Source organism: Cyprinodon variegatus, unplaced genomic scaffold (assembly GCF_000732505.1).
Source record: "Cyprinodon variegatus isolate N-32 unplaced genomic scaffold, C_variegatus-1.0 Scaffold16, whole genome shotgun sequence".
Lineage (NCBI taxonomy): Eukaryota > Metazoa > Chordata > Actinopteri > Cyprinodontiformes > Cyprinodontidae > Cyprinodon > Cyprinodon variegatus.
Genome location: NW_015150469.1, coordinates 2,530,576 through 2,547,145, shown reverse-complemented (window position 1 = coordinate 2,547,145; position 16,570 = coordinate 2,530,576). Strand labels below are relative to the sequence as shown.

The window sequence follows — 16,570 nt, the reverse complement described above, 5'->3', positions numbered from 1 at the left end:
TACATGGAGTGACCAGGCTATTTCAATACTGAGTACCCTTTTTCTCTCTTCAGACTCTGAAATCCTGCAGTGCATCAGCCATTATTTAGGCCATCTAAAGAGCACTGACTACAGGAGAGTATCTGGACAAGCAAAATGTTTAAAACTGTATTAATCCCTCCATGCTATAAATAAGACTGCATGGATGCAGAGTGGCTCTGTGTGTATGTGCCTGTGCAATCAATCTCTTAAATCACCCCACATCAATACAGTATGCTGCTGAGGCCATTGTGTGTGGGGGAGGGGACAAATGGGTTTTGTGAGGGTGTGCATAGTTGTGCTGATGGAAAATGTCTCCCTGCACTGCAGATGTAATAACCTGAAGCAAGAAGGAGAGGCAGGAGGGGACAAAGTAAGGCGGGGGCAGTTCAATTACAATTTCCTTCCCTCCCTTCTGTCTCGCTGTTTGCCAAGTAATTCATTTCTGAGGCAATTACCAATAGGGCCGCATCCCGGCCCGGCTGTCTAACTCAAATAGATGAGCTGTCAGAGCCGCGGGGAGAGAGCAAGGGAGCGGGAGAGATGCTTCAAGCTGCTCCAGATATGCTCACAAACAACAACGACACGCCCAGAGAGCGAGCATAAAACAAATTTCCCAGATGAACGCCATGACACGTCTATGCAGATATCTTGATGGCTGTGTCTTAATCTGCAGAGGCAATGTATGGTCATAATCATTAGGATCACAGCAACCTCTGATAAGAGATATCTATGAAGGAATTCACTGAAATTCACAAATACAGCGGCCCTGAAACAAAGCTGTTTCTGCATGTGGCCTGATTTCAGTCCTTGTTATAATTTAAGAACCATTTTATTTGTGCTTATAAACATGAAGCTACATTTAGTGTTTTTTGAAGCAGTTTTAGAGTATTGCTGTGACCTAAATCAAGGTGGAGATATTTAAAGCCTTTCATTCCCAGGTATGTTTAGAGAAACAACTTCAGAGTTAGAAACTGAAATCAATTTATTCTTATGTCCAGGTAGCGAGGCGGCGTACAGTCAGTGGGGGAAAGAATGAAGCGATGAGTAGACGTGATGCTTCTCAGATGACAATACGTAATTACTGGTATTAGGCTAAATATCTACATACATGGGAAAACAGAAACTTTCTATTACTGTCAATATAATCATGGGAAAAGATGCATATCCTTGCTCCTTTTATGGGTTGTTAGTGGGAAATTAGCACCAATTTGTTTGTAATCACAAGCATTTATATATTTCATTTTAAGTTAATTTAATTTCCCACACCAAAGTAGCTTTAATGGCCAGCAAAGAATTTCAAGAAGCAATCAATGCTGCCCATCATTCTCAGAATAGTTCCCCAACTGTTCATAAATACATGAAAGTCTATTATTTTAAAAGGAAGAAAGATCTTTCGCACCTGGAATGCAATAATTCAGACTCATCATGGTGATTTGGGCATGTTGTTTGCAAACACAGAGACTGAGCACCTCGCAGTTACTGATCTGACCACAAAATCCACTGCATAGAATTGGATAATGCAGCAGGGAAACGACTCAAAGCACAGCAGCCAACTTTTCAAAAAAGGACTAAAGACTTAAAAAATGTTTTAATGGTTCAAACCAGTTGAAATCTAATGCAAGGAGCCAATAAAACAAATATCTTAAAATCTTCATGAGTGAAAGCGATGATAAAGTGAAATTTTATAGAAAACCTTTTATACTGTACCTGTTAAAGTTAGTTCTACATGCCATTGGTTCACAGTGTGCACCTATTGGTTACCATGACTTTATGGACAGTGATTTATTTTTCTCTCATGACTGTAAGCATACATTAAACAGATGCTTCACTAAGAAAAGGTTGGAAACAAAGAGTAGCCCTGTGGCAGTCTCAAGATCCTGAAATTTCAAAATAAAATCAGGGTGAACGTCTTAGTCTTGATTTGATCCCAGGCAGTACAGCCAGCAGCTCAGAGTAAAGACCCATACCCACATCTAAAACCAAACTCAAGAGAGAAAATGGTTGTACTTTCAGTCTCTTAATAACAGGCTGTATGTTTTGTTGCTAGCTCCGGTTTCTTCACAGCAACAGGGTCACCTTACTAAAACTGGAAACTGCCGTTTAGATAAAAGATGCCTGACTCATAATTTTAAGTCCACAATAATTTGTAGTTGGCTTTGAGGTAGATGAGTGTCTCCAAGTTCTTTGGTAGGATGTGGCCTCTTTCTGGCAACAGGAAACGCCTGGCCGTGGAGAAGATATTTTCCACCACAGTGTCCCGAGCAGGTATAGTGAATGCTCTTTTGGCTACTTGAGCTAGCAGTGGAAAGTCTATGGCTTTACGGCGCCAGTAATGCAGAGCCTCTTCATCTGTTGGCTCCTCTCGAAGATAGACACATAACTCCTGTTCCAGGCTTTTAGCCTGTGTTGCAGGTCTTTGCTTGATAAAAGAGAACAGTTTGCAGGGCCGAGAAAGCGAGGAGACTGGAGATTGTGCGGGAGTAGGAATGGTTTGGGACTGAGAGTTAAGGTCTGTGTTGAGATCAGGTTGGGGGGAGGCTCTGGTATGTTTAGACAACTCCCCTATAAGAACTTGCTTGTGCCACTCAGGATTGCTGCTCCATGTAAGTTTAAACTGGGGATCCAGAGTGGTTGCAGTAATGTAGAGGGGGTTTTCCAGGATTGGAGCCAGAATGCGCTCTAGTGACTGGCTCAGGCCGAGCAGCAGGGCAGGGCAATGGGGAGTTGATGTCTCAGAGAGATGCTTACGCAGACCAAGAACACAAGGCAGAGCCAAACTGATGGACACATGTCTGTCTGGCTGCGTGTCCTTCTGTGCGTCTCCATGTACCATGTCCCAGGCCTCAGTGAAGGGCTCCAAAATGTCAACAAGCTCCCTCAACAGGGCTCTTTCAGAACCACTCAGTGACATCTCCCCAGGACCGCTAATCTCCTCCAGGAACTCTACTGAGTCCAACAGCCGCCGAAGGACCTTTAGTTTAAAAAAAAAGAGCAGAAATTAAACAGCTATAGGAGTACAAATCAATGTTTTATTATACAAGGATACGTATTTTAATTCTACTGTATTCTTTTACGCAACTACTTATGTCAAATAAAAGTGTAGGTGTGCACCATTTATTGACTTTAAAAACTCTTATGACATTTTTACATACAAATATGGTATGTTATGTTACTCTGATAGCCAAACATCTTTCTTTCTTTAAAGATCAAGCTTGAAGATTTTACTGTCTCCAAGTCTGGTTTTTGCTAGTGTCTCATATTGCCACAAGCAGGTTTTTGCTTTCCGCCACTGCCTGTTCTGTGATGTCTGAGGATGGGGAATGAAATCGAATTAAAGATTCAATACAATCCACTGGTTTTCTTTATTTAGACCGTTTACGACTTTCCATTGTACAAATTAAATTATATGGAATTGGATTAAAGTGAAAGAATGATCTTAATTAGATTGGATGGAACTGAATTGGACTGGACTCGACAAGATTGGATTGTGGTTTAATTGGATTGTCTACAATCGTACTTGAATTTAAACCAGTTAGCATCCTCCTTGAAATACTCTGAGAAGTGTATTGCTGTTGTGCATGATTTTTTTTTCCTGCATTAAAATAAATAAAGTTTAAAAATATGAATCACATAACATAATTTCTTGCCTTATGTTGAGCAGCCCAATCCGTAGAAGTATCCTGAATGTCCTGGCTTCCTCCAGGCATCCACCCTTCAAACACCTGCATGAGCTTCTCAGGAGGTACGGCAGATGTAATGTAGTTATAAAAACGTGCAACCTTGCTCAGAGTAGAGGAGATTTGTGGGGAGGAGCACAGCCCTTCTCTGACACATTGTTCTAGGGAGCGAGAGAAGCAGTCTACTCGGCAAACACCCAAACCCTGCTCCCACGACTCTCCCCAATCTTCATCCTCTCCATTACATGCATGGCCGTTACTGATCCATTGCTCTGCATTGCTACCGTTTTCCAGCCCTTGATCTGTAAGATTGTCATCTTGTCTATTACTAAGAAGAGGAGGAACCAGGAACCCAGGAAGACAACACGGTCTCACTGTTGTTGTTGCTGGAAAAGGGTCTGCAACGACACAAAATGCTCTCCCTGACACACTATGAGAGTGACACACTTCATCAAAATCTGCAAGGACACGTCTCACAGAGCTGCTGCAAGTCAGTGGGAGGCAGGCCAGGAGAGCTGAACGGATCTGCCAGTCAGATGCAAGATAATGGCAGGTGACACCAAGGTAACTAAAAAGAACGAGAGAGAAATCAAATACCACTCAGTTGGGGAATCTAACCATGTTGCTGTCTTGTATGTTTACAGCTTGTTTCATCAACTCACCCTGATGCAGTTTGAGTTTGGCTCCTCCAGAGATCCAAACTGAGACTAAGGGCGTGTGCCGATGCTATGGCCTGACGCGTAGCCAGCTGAGCCTGATAGGCATAAGCAGGAAGAAGCTGTCCCCGGATGTAATGCTGGGGCTCAGGGGTATAACGGGGCTCCAGAAGCTGCAGTAACTCTCTGAAGCCTTGATTTTCCACTATGGACACCGGCTGTAGATCGTGCACGATCATCTTAGTTATCGCCTCAGAGATCAGAACCTATCATAGCCCCAAAAAGGTTAAATATAGCATAGGTTAAGATTACACTAAGGATTTCATTACCTCGCTCTAATGTGCTGCATAACATTTAAGGGGTTTCACAGAGAGCACTATTTCAAGGGTGATAGACAGTAACACATACCTGACGGGGGTCATGTCTGTCAAACTTAGTCACCCCTGTTCTGTGGCCTCCTCCTTCCTCAAGGGAGCCCACTCCTCCAACACCTCCTAGGGCCCCTCCTCCTGCTGCTCCAGTTGTTACAGGGAGTGTAAAGCGGGGGTTTCCTCCATTGGTGGCGAAAGTGTGCAGGCAAGCAGAGGAATAACCCTCTCTCTTCATATCCTTCCTTTTGACAAAGTCATCGTACATAGCTGGATGTTTCCGCTGAATTGGAGAGAGACAGAAAAGCTTTAGATAACATGTTTAATGTGTTATATGTGACAGAAAACATGATGGATGTGTATTTATTAAGGAATACACTAAATATCAGAGAAGCAACAGCCTGTATTTGCTGATCCAGCAACTATAAAATGTGCAGAGGTGCTGTAGGGCCACCTGATCACTACAGGACTATTTCATTGACATAGGGATTTAACATTCTTTGTATGAAAAAACAAACATTACCTTTAGATGTGTAACGAAGTTGGAGGTAACACTCCGTTTCGCTTGGATTCGGGTGCCACAAGACTTGCAATTGGACTCGATTTTACCATTTTCTCCCTCAAACACAATATTGAAGTAATCCAGAATAGACACTTTCGAAACAGACGCCATTGGAGCGAACAGCTGCTCTGCTCCAGAATAAAATCAGCTGGCGATCTGAGCCCGAGCAGAGAGCCTCACCTCGCCTCCGATCATGAGCGCAGACAGGCCGGCGTGTTTACATCCCAGTCCCCCGGTGCGCGCATCCAAAAATGATCGCTGCACAGACAAAAACCTTATTGAACTTGAACGGCTGCCGTCGGTTGCGCATCCAGAATGGGCCGCGGTCCGGGAACACAAGCAGCAGCAGCAGCAGCAGCAGCGGATGTTTGGAAACATCAATAATAAAACCGTGAGGCGCTTCATCCGTGCTTCCTGCGCTCCCATCCGCCGCTCGGACGCAAGTGAAGCAGAGGCATGGCGAAGACCTTCATAGAGGAGGAAAACACAGAGACTGTCTATCTAGATCAGGATGTCATGTCTAGGTCACAAGTTTCCTGTCATTTATGCAATTATTTTCATAAAAAAAAAAATATATATATATATATATATATATATATATATATATATATATATATATATATATACATTCACAGCTAACAAATATGTTAGAAACAAGCTGTAGCCATGTAGCTGTAGCCATGTCTGTTTTAGAGACTAAACTAGCTCTCTTCTTTTAATCACCTTCTGCTCTTCCATTAATGAAATAGCAACACCGGGGACTCCTCACGCATGTAAAAAAGTTGCCTAATTCCATCATTTTCCACCAATGTGTCATTGGTCTTCTCAAACAACTCACATCTTTGTCAGTGGAGCTGAGTGCTCCCACATCTCTTCCTTCATTAAGGTCCAAAATTCTGAGATTAAAGTCAGAATTCTAAGAAAAAAGTCAGAATTCTGACAAAAAAGGCAGAATTCTGAGATTAAAGCCAGATTTCTGAGATTAAAGTCAGAATTCTTAGAAGAAAAGTCAGAATTCTGAAAAAAGGCACAATTCTGAGATTAAAGTCAGAATTCTGAGAAAAAAGGCAGAATTCTGAGAAAAAAAGGCAAAATTCTGACTTTTTCCCCCATATTAAACTGAAATATTTGAAAATCTGTTTTTTTTTTCTAATCCTCTTCCGTAGGCTATGGTTAGCAATGGAGATTCTAGGCTAATTTTATGGGGGGACAGGGTGGGGCCACTGTTTTTATTCATTAGGGCACAGCACAAAAGAAGAAAAAAAAATAAATAAATCAGAGCAATAGTTCATGCTTTTAGATATTAAATATTTTTAGATATTTTAGGCTCTAGTGGCATTTGTTTTTATTTTAAAGTATGAATACAAGAAATGAAATTACAGAGGGAGAAGACATTCAGCAAAGGTCGAGAGGCTGGGTCTCGAACCTGCAACAACGACCACCAAGGCTTTTGAACATGGGTTGCTTGTTTAACCCCGGCTACGCCAATAGTTAATCCTTTTGAATATTAGGACAACACCAACGTGATACCCTTATATGGCAGATAAGATTGTGATCCTAAAGGTACAAAACCTTAGATAATTTCAGGTTCATTTCTCCTAATTTTAACCAAATCTTGGAATGCTCTCTTTGGCAGAATTGATAGTGGTCATTACATTTTTTTTGACTTGCTTTTAATCAAATATTTCAGGTGGATAGTCTGCTTTGCCTGCTTTTATACTTCTTCCAGATTCTTCAGAATGCAGCAGCCTGCCTTCAGATAACAGTTTAAAAACAAACTACTGGGCTTTCCGTAAAATAATAAAAAAAAAAGCATACTGGACTTTGTTTTCTAAGTTTGAAGACTTTATTTTTCCCTTATTTTTCCCACCTAGAAAGCTTTCTCAACTCAAAATGTCAGCCTGCCTTCTGTAAAGAAGCTCCACTTCATTGGTGCTTAGTCTGCTATGGTTTTATAGATTTTAACCTTGACCTCTAGAGTTCTTCACAGTCATGCATCACTATATTGCATATGACCCCCTTACTTAGCATTTATCATCCAGCCAGAGCACTCCTGAAAACCACCCTAAACTCCCTTAGATCTATAGATCTATTTATCAAGAACCTTGGAGTGGCATTTTAGTCCTAAGTGTTGAGAAATAGAGAAATGTACCCCTACTCTCAAACTTCAAAATACACTAGAGGATGGCATTGAGGTAAGAGATACTCATGGTCTTTCCAGTAGCCTAAGACATCTTGGCTTTAATGACAAAAAAGCTCATCAAGTGGTACTGTTGGGACAGGCGGATATAATTTGTGTCAAGGACTTAATAAGCGACGTCATCTCAGCAGTAACCACATGCAGCAGAGCTTCATACTCAATATAAAGGCCATTACAATGCTCTAACAGGAAATGGAACATAAACTGCATTTACATTACAGTTTTTCACAAAATAATATCTGATTACATCACTTAGGGTAGAAATAACTGGTGGCCATGCGTTACTTAAGCGCAGCCACAAGATTATTGCGTGGCGGTGCATCAATCATGGACTTGGGATAACCAAGTCATGGCCGTGTGTTACTAATGCATGGAAAGACATAACACTTAGGCAGTCAATACTAATGCATGAACTAACAGCATTACCGCATATTGTCCAAAATGAACTCCTCTAAACCTATTTTTTTATTGTTTTTAAATAGTCCTGCATATGACTGGTAAAACTTCTCCAAAGTTCATTCTCATAAATAAGCCTGATAATTAAATTAATAATTATTATTTAATTAAATTAAATAGGATAAACATGTAAATTCCCCCCACTGTGCAAATGCCAAAAAGTTTTTTTCTGTTCACTTTTGGTGACATACATCTACAGGTCTGGAAAACCTTCCCATAAGTGTATGAGACCTTTTTAGCAATATTGAAAGATTTAAAAAAAATTCTTTTTTTTGTTTTTTTTTACATTATTTAAAATTAGATCAGCCTGTCTTCCAGATTTTATTGCAATGTTTAGGTTGTGCAAATCTGGAGGTAACACTGATAATACAAATAAAAGTATTTTAACAGTATGGAAACTGTACAAAACGTTACACCAGCATTAGAACCTTAAGCATCGTCCTCCGGGCTCTTGAAGGTAAGAATAACATAAACATTGGTGTAATTGATTTTACTTGTATTAAAGTTCTGGTGGAAAACTGTTGGAATGTTCAAATATCCTTTTTTTATTTACAAACTTAAATCTAAAAACATGAAAACGTTAAAGAAAAATGGTTAACAATATGTGATGTTGCAGTAACTGTTCGATCTGTGATTTCCACCATTAACCGCAGCAAGCATCACTCTGTTAATCTGATTCTGGATTATCTAGCTCTTATTTGTTAAGGGAACTTCAGCTTCTTTCTTTGATCCAGTGGAGACGTTAAGTTCAGCACCATCAGAGCTCTCCTGGTTTCTCAAGTCATGCTTCAGCTCCTGTCTGGTGTTTAGAACTGCGATCTGCAGTGCTGCGATCTCAGCTGAAAGCTCTATGACTGCAGAGGAAAAGAGAGGAGATCCACAATTAGGTGCAGCAATGCATTATCCATTTCATTTTACGTTTATATTATACATACAAACTGGTATTTTCAAATGCTCTTATTTGCATCCGCGATCCATAATCAGTACATTAATTTAGTTGTTTCTAAATGATGTTTACAAACTTTACTGATATTTAACATTTTCATAAATAAGTTGTTGGACCAGCCATTTGTTCTCACATTTTTGTAAGACTTTCTTTAGCTATATAGCATGCAGAACTATCTACTGCTAAATATTTTTTGTGTGTTTTTAGACATACCTTGTTTGAATGATGACTGTGCTTGTTTCAGGGACTGTGGCACTAAAATCCCAAACCACTTTAGTGGATCCTGGTGAGGATTATGGCCTCCTTTTCTAACTGGGTTTACCTCAGGATCCATCTCACTGCCGGTACCCCTACTTTCTCTTTTTTCTGTGCCGTCGCTTTTGGTCTTTTTTCGTCGCCTGATACCTATGCAAGTAAATAAAACAGAGAGAGGATTTAAAAAAAAGACAGTTTACAGCTGATGTTTCCAGAAGACATTTTTTCATTGAAGCATCACCTTCTTCTTGAGGTCCAATATCCTCTATTAATATTGGTTCTTTAACAGATCCATTACTGAATTCTGGTGGAGACTTCTCAGTGCTAAATTCCACATCATCGTTGTCCAAGGTTCTATAACACAGAAATACACATAGAATGTTAGCAGAAGCTAAAATGCATAAAACTGGTCTTGGAAGGATATATTCTTATCTTTCCACACCTAACATGTACAGAAACCAGTGGCTCCATCGTGTTTGCAAATTGAAGAGCAGAAACCTGTTTGTTTCCCATGGAATATCGTGCCTTGCTTATGGAAAACCAGCCCTAAAAAGAAGAAGAAAAACTATAAAACAGACTAAAGCAGAAAAGTGATCAACAGATGGTCAGAAAATATTTGTAATTGAATGAGGTATCTGATGTCTCTTTCAGATTCATAACATTTTCCTTATAGATCCAAACCAAACGTTACAGCGGTTAGAAATATACCTAACTGGCTGGATGTAAAAGAAACAAATGTGCATATAAGAACACATCCCCCAGTTTTAAGCTTAAGATCATCTACTGCTCTAACAATTGTGTAATAAAACATGTTGCTATCAGAAGGTTTATGACTACTGTCTCTGCTCCAATCCACAGACATCAGCTAACATGAATGGCTTTGGCATCCCCTTCAAAATCTTTTATTTTTGTGGCTATTTTAAAGTTTCTGTCCAACTTTTATATTCCTAATATTAATATAACCAGAGCATATTGCTTACATTTTGATATATCCAAACCACTTTAGAAAATCACCTCTGTTTTTTATTTATTTTTTTGTTGTTGTCAAGTATCAGTATTGCCAATTAAGAAACTATTTTAGTATGAGGGGACAAGCTTAACTAGCCCACACTGGGTTTCAACATATATATTTTTAATTCTATTATGTTGTATTTTGAAAAATACCAAGTAACACAGAATAGATGATTTCTAATGTAGAACATTCTCAATTATTACTGTTTCTGTATCATAATATCATATAAGATGCTGAATGTTTCCTGGAAAAGAAATTGGATACATTTTTTTATAATAATAATAACTGAACTTTATTGATCTTATATTGGAGAAATTTACCTCTGCATTTAACCCATCCCCTTCGCAGGCACAGAGCTAGATGGGCAGGCCAGGGGTGGCCATGGCCACCCTTAGCTAATCATTGGCCACCCCTCCCATTTTTTCCCTCTCTAATACAGATGGTGGAAGCAGTAATACTCTCAAGTGGAATATTCAAAACATTAAAATTTTTCATATATTAACCATTACTTGACAACAAAAACAATGTGGTTATTTATGCACATCTATATACTAACATTAAATATGATAATTTATGCTCTTTTCAGAACTAGATTTTGTATTATAAAGGGTAAAGAGAAAATTATGTGTCTCTAAAAGTCATCTAGGAGTCTTCAGTGCAATCATAGATAAATAACTATTTTAATAAAAAGTTAAAAATCAATTTATGTATATATTAGCACTTGTAAATATAAATTTTATGCAGAATAATTGTTGATAAAAGAAGGTAAGTAATGACAAAGGAAGAGATGTTTGCCCCAAAACTCAAACCTGAAAGAATTTTATCCACTAAACCTTTTATCTAGGAAGCACAGATGTTTAAAAATATAGGCGTCTATTTGTTAGCAAAAGCTGTTGGAAAGTATAGTTTGTGTTTATTTAGAAAATATGAATATTTTGCTCATTACTTTTCCTGTTCCAATAGTGTAGATTGACCTAGAGGTTCTTGCGCCTATCTACCTTCGGCCCCCCCTCAGTGTACATTGGTTATTGCCTGAACAAATCTCTGGCTACGCTTCTGCCCCTTCGGGAACAGTGCGTGTACGTAAACGTACATATGTAGCAACGGTTTGAGTTGTATTTTTTCACGCAGATTAATTACTTGACATACAATAACTGCTTTCCTCCACTTCTGTTTATCGAAAGCTAAAATATTTCTGTATTTTCTCTACCTGCTCGATGAGAGAGTTCAAGGTGTTTCGTTTCTCCTGCAGTAACTCCAGTTGGTCCATAAAACGAAGCAGCTTTTCATCCAGTAATAGACAGGACTCTTCTCCTTCTGATAAACCCATGTTGTCTGGTTAGAAATAAATGCGTAAAAGGGTTTTATTTACGATCAACACCACACAAATATAAGATGAAGCGTACAGCTTCCGTATAGCGTCAAATGACGTTGCTGGTCACATGACCCAGTATTTCTTCTTCTTCTTCTTCTTCTTGTTCTTCTTCGTCTTTTTTTCCTCCGCTTTTTCCGACTTGAAGAATTTGCACCACCAACTGATAGAACACGTACTGGAGCGACGGTGAAGTAAAAAACAAAGACATATAAATTAAATTATTTAAAATAAAAATCAAGTTACATTCAGTCCCTCAAACTATCGAGTCTCTTTTTAGTAAATGTGTCGAAGCTTAAAAATAGAATAAAAAAAAAAGCTTGAATGCCAAATTTTACTTTACAGATAGGAGGAATTTGCTTTTGTCAAACATACATTTGGCATAAATCTTAATAAATTATTTCATGACTGCATTTCTTGGATAATTAAAATATGTTCTACAGTTTCATATTTTCAATATAAGTCATATTTATACGTATTGTGTTTTTCCTATTTATGAATAGTGTCCTGTTTATTCTATGCGTCCAAATTTCAGCATTGCTTGTTCTTCTCCTCCTCATTAGATTTTTGGGCATTGGCAAAACGTGTATGTTGTGCATTTCTGTTAGTGTGGAATAATGTATATCAACATTGTTATTGTAATTTTATTTCTTATTTCTATTTCTATTCAACTTTTTTTTCTTGTTCGCCTTTTTTAACTTCTTATGCCTTATTAATTTTAGTATTAATTTATTATGACCAAAAAAAAAAAAAAATGATGTTCCCATACCGGGAGTCGAACCCGGGCCGCCTGGGTGAAAACCAGGAATCCTAACCGCTAGACCATATGGGACTATAGAAATTCGGTCGCAGAACATGTGATTTATTCCTACAAAGAGATTTAGTTGCAGAACATGTCATTTATTCCTACAAGACGTCTTATCTGATTTCTTCTGCCATTATGTGGGACATTTGGGGAATACATAAACAGTTTTAGCAATGTCTTCAAAACAAATGTAGATAAACTGCTCACTGCTCATGTTGTTATATCAATGTGATTGGCCAATGAATGCCACCGAGCTAAGAATTTTGGTTTTGTTGCCGTTTGCAAGTCTTTTTATCTTTTTATCTTTTTATCACAGATGATTAAATAAAAACATGTACATTATTGGGGAGCTTGCTAGATTTTCTGGGAACTGTTTAGTAACAGATTTATACATCCCGTATGTAAAAAGGAGCGCTACCGCAGGTCAGTCATCCCTGGTGACTGCACTGTAACCTGGTGTAATAACACTGCAATAACTTATACTATTTATCTATTTAACAAACCAGAAACCGCACTTTATCTGCCACCACTTTACTGAACATGAGATACTGTATATAGAAGTCACCTTAAATCTCTCCTTTATCTTTTTTTTTGGATGCACTGTATATATGTGGATGCGCTGTATATAGCTACGTAATGCACCTTTTCCTCCCTTGTGCACCTTCTGGTGTCTATAAAAGCCGATGCCGAGTGAATTTCTCCATTGTGAGATCAATACAAGTCTGTCCTAAACTACTTCAAGCAGACATACGTTCACGACCCCTGTATCGTTGTAGGTGAGATACGCATTTTTTCCATGTCGGCGCAGGTCTCTCAGTAGCGTGCCGTGATCGTATAGTGGTTAGTACTCTGCGTTGTGGCCGCAGCAACCCCGGTTCGAATCCGGGTCACGGCAGGGATAAATCCCTGACACGGCTTGAGAGATATCTTTTTAAAAAACAAAAACGAATTTCTCGTGTTTAATAATTAAAAGGCAGATATCGTGTAACAATAGTATTTTCGTAAATGTATATTCGTTCATTTGTTTGCGTGACAGTGTATGACAATAAAGTAGAAGTCTATTCTATTTTACTTTTTTGTAAGATTCAAAACTGCATTTATGATCACTAGTCCCTTTCTGACTTCTTTAATATCAAATATGTTAATCATCTCTGTAACTGCATAAATAAAAAATCATATATATATTTTACATGTAGCTGATTAAATTAAGTGGACGTGTAAAAATACTTTAACTTACTTGTACTTACATGTACAAAATTCAATATTTTAGTCTTGCACTCTACGAAATAAGAATCTGAAATACCTTTTAAACAATTCTACGATTTACAAAAGTTCGCCTCGGGTCTGCGTTTACCTCCTTCAAAAACAGTAGCGTATGTGGTGAAAATTACTCTCTGCTCATTGGCTGTTTGATTGGAACGAAGTCTATGTTCCGAGACGAGGAGCCAATCACGTGAGCCGTCAGATCGAATGTAGCGTTTTTGTGCAATAATGCTCATTGGCCATTGGTGTATGTAATTATAAGTCACCACCCCCTCAATAAAAACACTTCCGTTTTTGAGTTGGAGGAGCACACTTGCATGTGAAGAAGTCAGTTGCCTGTAACTTTGCTGAATATACATTTTAAATTAGTTCAGTCTTCAGAATTTATTTCAAAAGCAGAGTCCCTGATTCCAACATAGATATACTCCCTGGTGAGTTCTTTTCTTTTGGTTTGCTGTCTTGAACTCTGATTTTTAAAAATGCAATTTGTACATTCAATTTCTATCACTACTAAAGTTAGTAATATCACATCTGTTTAAATGAAGCTGACAAAGATCCTCTCTTCAAACAGATAATGGATGCTTCTGCAGGAAACAATCCTCCTCATCCATTCTGGCCCCAGGACCTTGTGATTCCCAACTATGTGGCCAATGATCGGTCCATGACAGAGATTCTGGTGTTCCTCTTCTCTGTTTCTGGGGTGTTTCTGCTTGTCACCTGGCTGATCAGTGGGATCAACCACTCCCTGGGAACATGGAGGCGCCTGGCCATCTGTTGGTTTGCAGTTTGTGGATTTATCCATAGCATTATTGAGGGCTGGTTTACTCTTTATTACAACATTATACCAGGGGACCAAAGCTTTCTTTCACAACTGTGTAAGTACAAGAAGGGAAAAACATATATAACATGGCTCTGATTGTGTGCATATTATGTATTGTGCTTCCCTCTCCCAGGGAAAGAGTACTCCAAAGGGGACAGTAGATATGTTATGTAAGTTACAGTCATATAAAAAGAAAAAAAAATAAGAGATCTGATATGGTAGGCTATCACTGTTTTTTTTCTCTCTCTAGAGCTGATAACTTTACTGTCTGTATGGAGACCGTGACTGCTGTCCTATGGGGTCCATTCAGTTTTTGGGCTGTTTATTCCTTTATAACTGCAAAGTCCTACAGATTTGTTCTGCAGCTCATCATTTCACTTGGTAAAGAGTCAATAAAACCATCTAAAACACAAAATATATTTTTTTTTACATGTTCATATGTTGTTTCTAAATATATCTACTTTCTCTCCTTAGGTCAGCTTTATGGAGCAGTGTTGTACTTCTTCACAGAGCACAGGGATGGCTATGCCCACAGCGAGTACGGACATCCTATCTACTTTTGGTTCTACTTTGTCTTCATGAATTTCCTTTGGATCATTATTCCATTGATACTCATTTTGGATGCGTGGAGACAGTTATCTGCAGCCCAGACATATGTGGACACCTCTAGGACACAGAAGACTAAAAGAAAGTAATCTATATTAATCACAACAATGTGGGACATTGGGGGAATTAAATCAAAATGTCTTCAAGACAAATGAAAATGAACTGTAGTCCTTTGCTTATGTTGTATTATTAAGGTGATTGTCCAATGAATGCCAGCAAGCTCAGAGTTTTGGTTTTGTTGCCGTTTGCAAGTTTGTTTTTATTACAGATTAAATAAAATGATTAAATAAAAAAATTGCTTTTATACTGTTGTTTGTTAATAAACTTTAGTTTGTGATTAGCCTGAATACTATCTTAATATCTACACAGTTAAGCGCATAGGTGATTAACATTCAATCTTGTGATAAGTACATGAAAGCATTGGTGGGATAACAAACAGATGCAGTGGTGGCTTTTTAAAAACTTGTTATATGGAGAATTAGGTCTTCTGTGTTGGAAGTTTATATTCTTGATATTCTGTAAAACAGGGCAAAATCCTAACTGATAATCAACCCATTCGTGCCTGTCTCTTGGAATCTGCATGTTAATATTTTAATCTGAAATATTGTCAGAATGACACTGGTGTTTTTTGTTGACTGGACACAAATTAAAATTATAAAGAAAATGGCAAAGAAGAGTAAACAGGATTTATTTTGCTCAAACCTTGTGTCTGTTAATAAACTCTGAGTAGATCCACTCAGAGTTACGCATGTGAGTAAAAATTAGGCCTGAGCAATTAACAGTGGAGCACCTATTGGATGAGTCACAATGACAACAGGCAACAGCAAGTGTCTGTTTCACACCACTGGAACTAGAGATTTTAATTCAGAAAGGGAAAAAATGGGCTCTGCATTTTATGAATGGATTCATAAAATGCAGAGCCACAGCTGCAAAAGAGAGGGAGATGGAGTTCAAAAAGATTGCTGCTCGACTTTATTTATATGTTCTGTTATGACATGTCTTTTAACATTTAAAAGCACGCTCATCTCTGTTGTTACATTGTAGATCACTGAACTAGAACTCTTCCTAGTAAAAATCACATTCCTAGTTGGAATTATAGTTATATTTTTGCCAGCAAAAAACTGAATTTTAGAAAGTATAAAACAAAATTGTACTAGTAAGAATTAAGTTTTATATACCTAGAAATATTTACACATTTTAAGTGAATGTTTTGACATTTATCAGTTAACTGAATATGTAATTTATACAAAATTTATACTAAGGATAATGGAGATTGGAAATTTATTTCTAGACATCCAGAATGTTTATTGTAGATGTGAAGAATGTCACCAGGAAAAATGTATTTAAGTTATCAAAAATAAATAATCAGACACACTATTAAATATCTATGGATGGCTATAGCCTGTTGTAATCATGATAACATCACAGGGGAAACCTAGTTTACTGGTTGAATGGTAGCAAATCAATGTATGATATTTCAGTTCAATCTCACAAGAAGAGGTGAAAATGGAGTATAAAAACATTCAACAGGTAGGACCTGTGCATCGTGTC

The 16,570-nt window shown here is 38.1% G+C and overlaps 3 protein-coding genes and 2 non-coding genes across 5 annotated transcripts; 2 read left to right on the top strand and 3 right to left on the bottom strand.

Annotated features, from left to right (window-relative positions):
* Positions 1–360: 360 nt before the first annotated feature.
* LOC107092083 (zinc finger BED domain-containing protein 4-like) lies at positions 361–5,710 on the bottom strand. Its single transcript, XM_015386372.1, has 5 exons — positions 5,246–5,710; positions 4,763–5,005; positions 4,361–4,620; positions 3,669–4,266; positions 361–2,992 (listed from the first exon to the last, which is right to left on the bottom strand). The coding sequence occupies exons 1-5, from the start codon at positions 5,393–5,395 to the stop codon at positions 2,150–2,152; spliced, it is 2,094 nt and encodes a 697-aa protein (XP_015241858.1). The 5' UTR covers positions 5,396–5,710; the 3' UTR covers positions 361–2,149.
* Positions 5,711–8,076: 2,366 nt separating this feature from the next.
* ccdc115 (coiled-coil domain containing 115) lies at positions 8,077–11,584 on the bottom strand. The gene is made up of 5 exons (XM_015385575.1): positions 11,364–11,584; positions 9,584–9,687; positions 9,383–9,495; positions 9,100–9,291; positions 8,077–8,794 (listed from the first exon to the last, which is right to left on the bottom strand). Exons 1-5 carry the CDS (start codon positions 11,481–11,483, stop codon positions 8,628–8,630), a joined length of 696 nt encoding a protein of 231 aa, XP_015241061.1. The 5' UTR covers positions 11,484–11,584; the 3' UTR covers positions 8,077–8,627.
* A 701-nt stretch (positions 11,585–12,285) lies between these two features.
* On the bottom strand, positions 12,286–12,357 carry trnae-uuc. The gene has a single exon. It is a non-coding gene; the product is annotated as a tRNA-Glu (tRNA).
* A 796-nt stretch (positions 12,358–13,153) lies between these two features.
* On the top strand, positions 13,154–13,225 carry trnah-gug. The gene has a single exon. It is a non-coding gene; the product is annotated as a tRNA-His (tRNA).
* Positions 13,226–13,866: 641 nt separating this feature from the next.
* On the top strand, positions 13,867–15,673 carry ebp (emopamil binding protein (sterol isomerase)). The gene is made up of 5 exons (XM_015385678.1): positions 13,867–14,024; positions 14,165–14,468; positions 14,547–14,583; positions 14,664–14,794; positions 14,888–15,673. The coding sequence occupies exons 2-5, from the start codon at positions 14,168–14,170 to the stop codon at positions 15,106–15,108; spliced, it is 690 nt and encodes a 229-aa protein (XP_015241164.1). The 5' UTR covers positions 13,867–14,024; positions 14,165–14,167; the 3' UTR covers positions 15,109–15,673.
* Positions 15,674–16,570: the final 897 nt, after the last annotated feature.

Bases quoted from the DNA above. Each gene is read 5' to 3' on its own strand.
- LOC107092083 (XM_015386372.1), bottom strand. From the start codon at position 5,395: ATGGCGTCTGTTTCGAAAGTGTCTATTCTGGATTACTTCAATATTGTG. The intron at 4,621-4,762 runs GTATGTGTTACT...GGGCTATGATAG, and splicing joins ACAGACATGACCCCCGTCAG to GTTCTGATCTCTGAGGCGAT. The intron at 4,267-4,360 runs GTGAGTTGATGA...CGTTCTTTTTAG, and splicing joins CAAACTCAAACTGCATCAGG to TTACCTTGGTGTCACCTGCC.
- ccdc115 (XM_015385575.1), bottom strand. From the start codon at position 11,483: ATGGGTTTATCAGAAGGAGAAGAGTCCTGTCTATTACTGGATGAAAAG. The intron at 9,688-11,363 runs GTAGAGAAAATA...TCTTCTTTTTAG, and splicing joins TGAACTCTCTCATCGAGCAG to GGCTGGTTTTCCATAAGCAA. The intron at 9,496-9,583 runs GTGTGGAAAGAT...TCTGTGTTATAG, and splicing joins CTGGTTTCTGTACATGTTAG to AACCTTGGACAACGATGATG.
- ebp (XM_015385678.1), top strand. From the start codon at position 14,168: ATGGATGCTTCTGCAGGAAACAATCCTCCTCATCCATTCTGGCCCCAG. The intron at 14,469-14,546 runs GTAAGTACAAGA...TCCCTCTCCCAG, and splicing joins AAGCTTTCTTTCACAACTGT to GGAAAGAGTACTCCAAAGGG. The intron at 14,584-14,663 runs GTAAGTTACAGT...TTCTCTCTCTAG, and splicing joins GGGGACAGTAGATATGTTAT to AGCTGATAACTTTACTGTCT.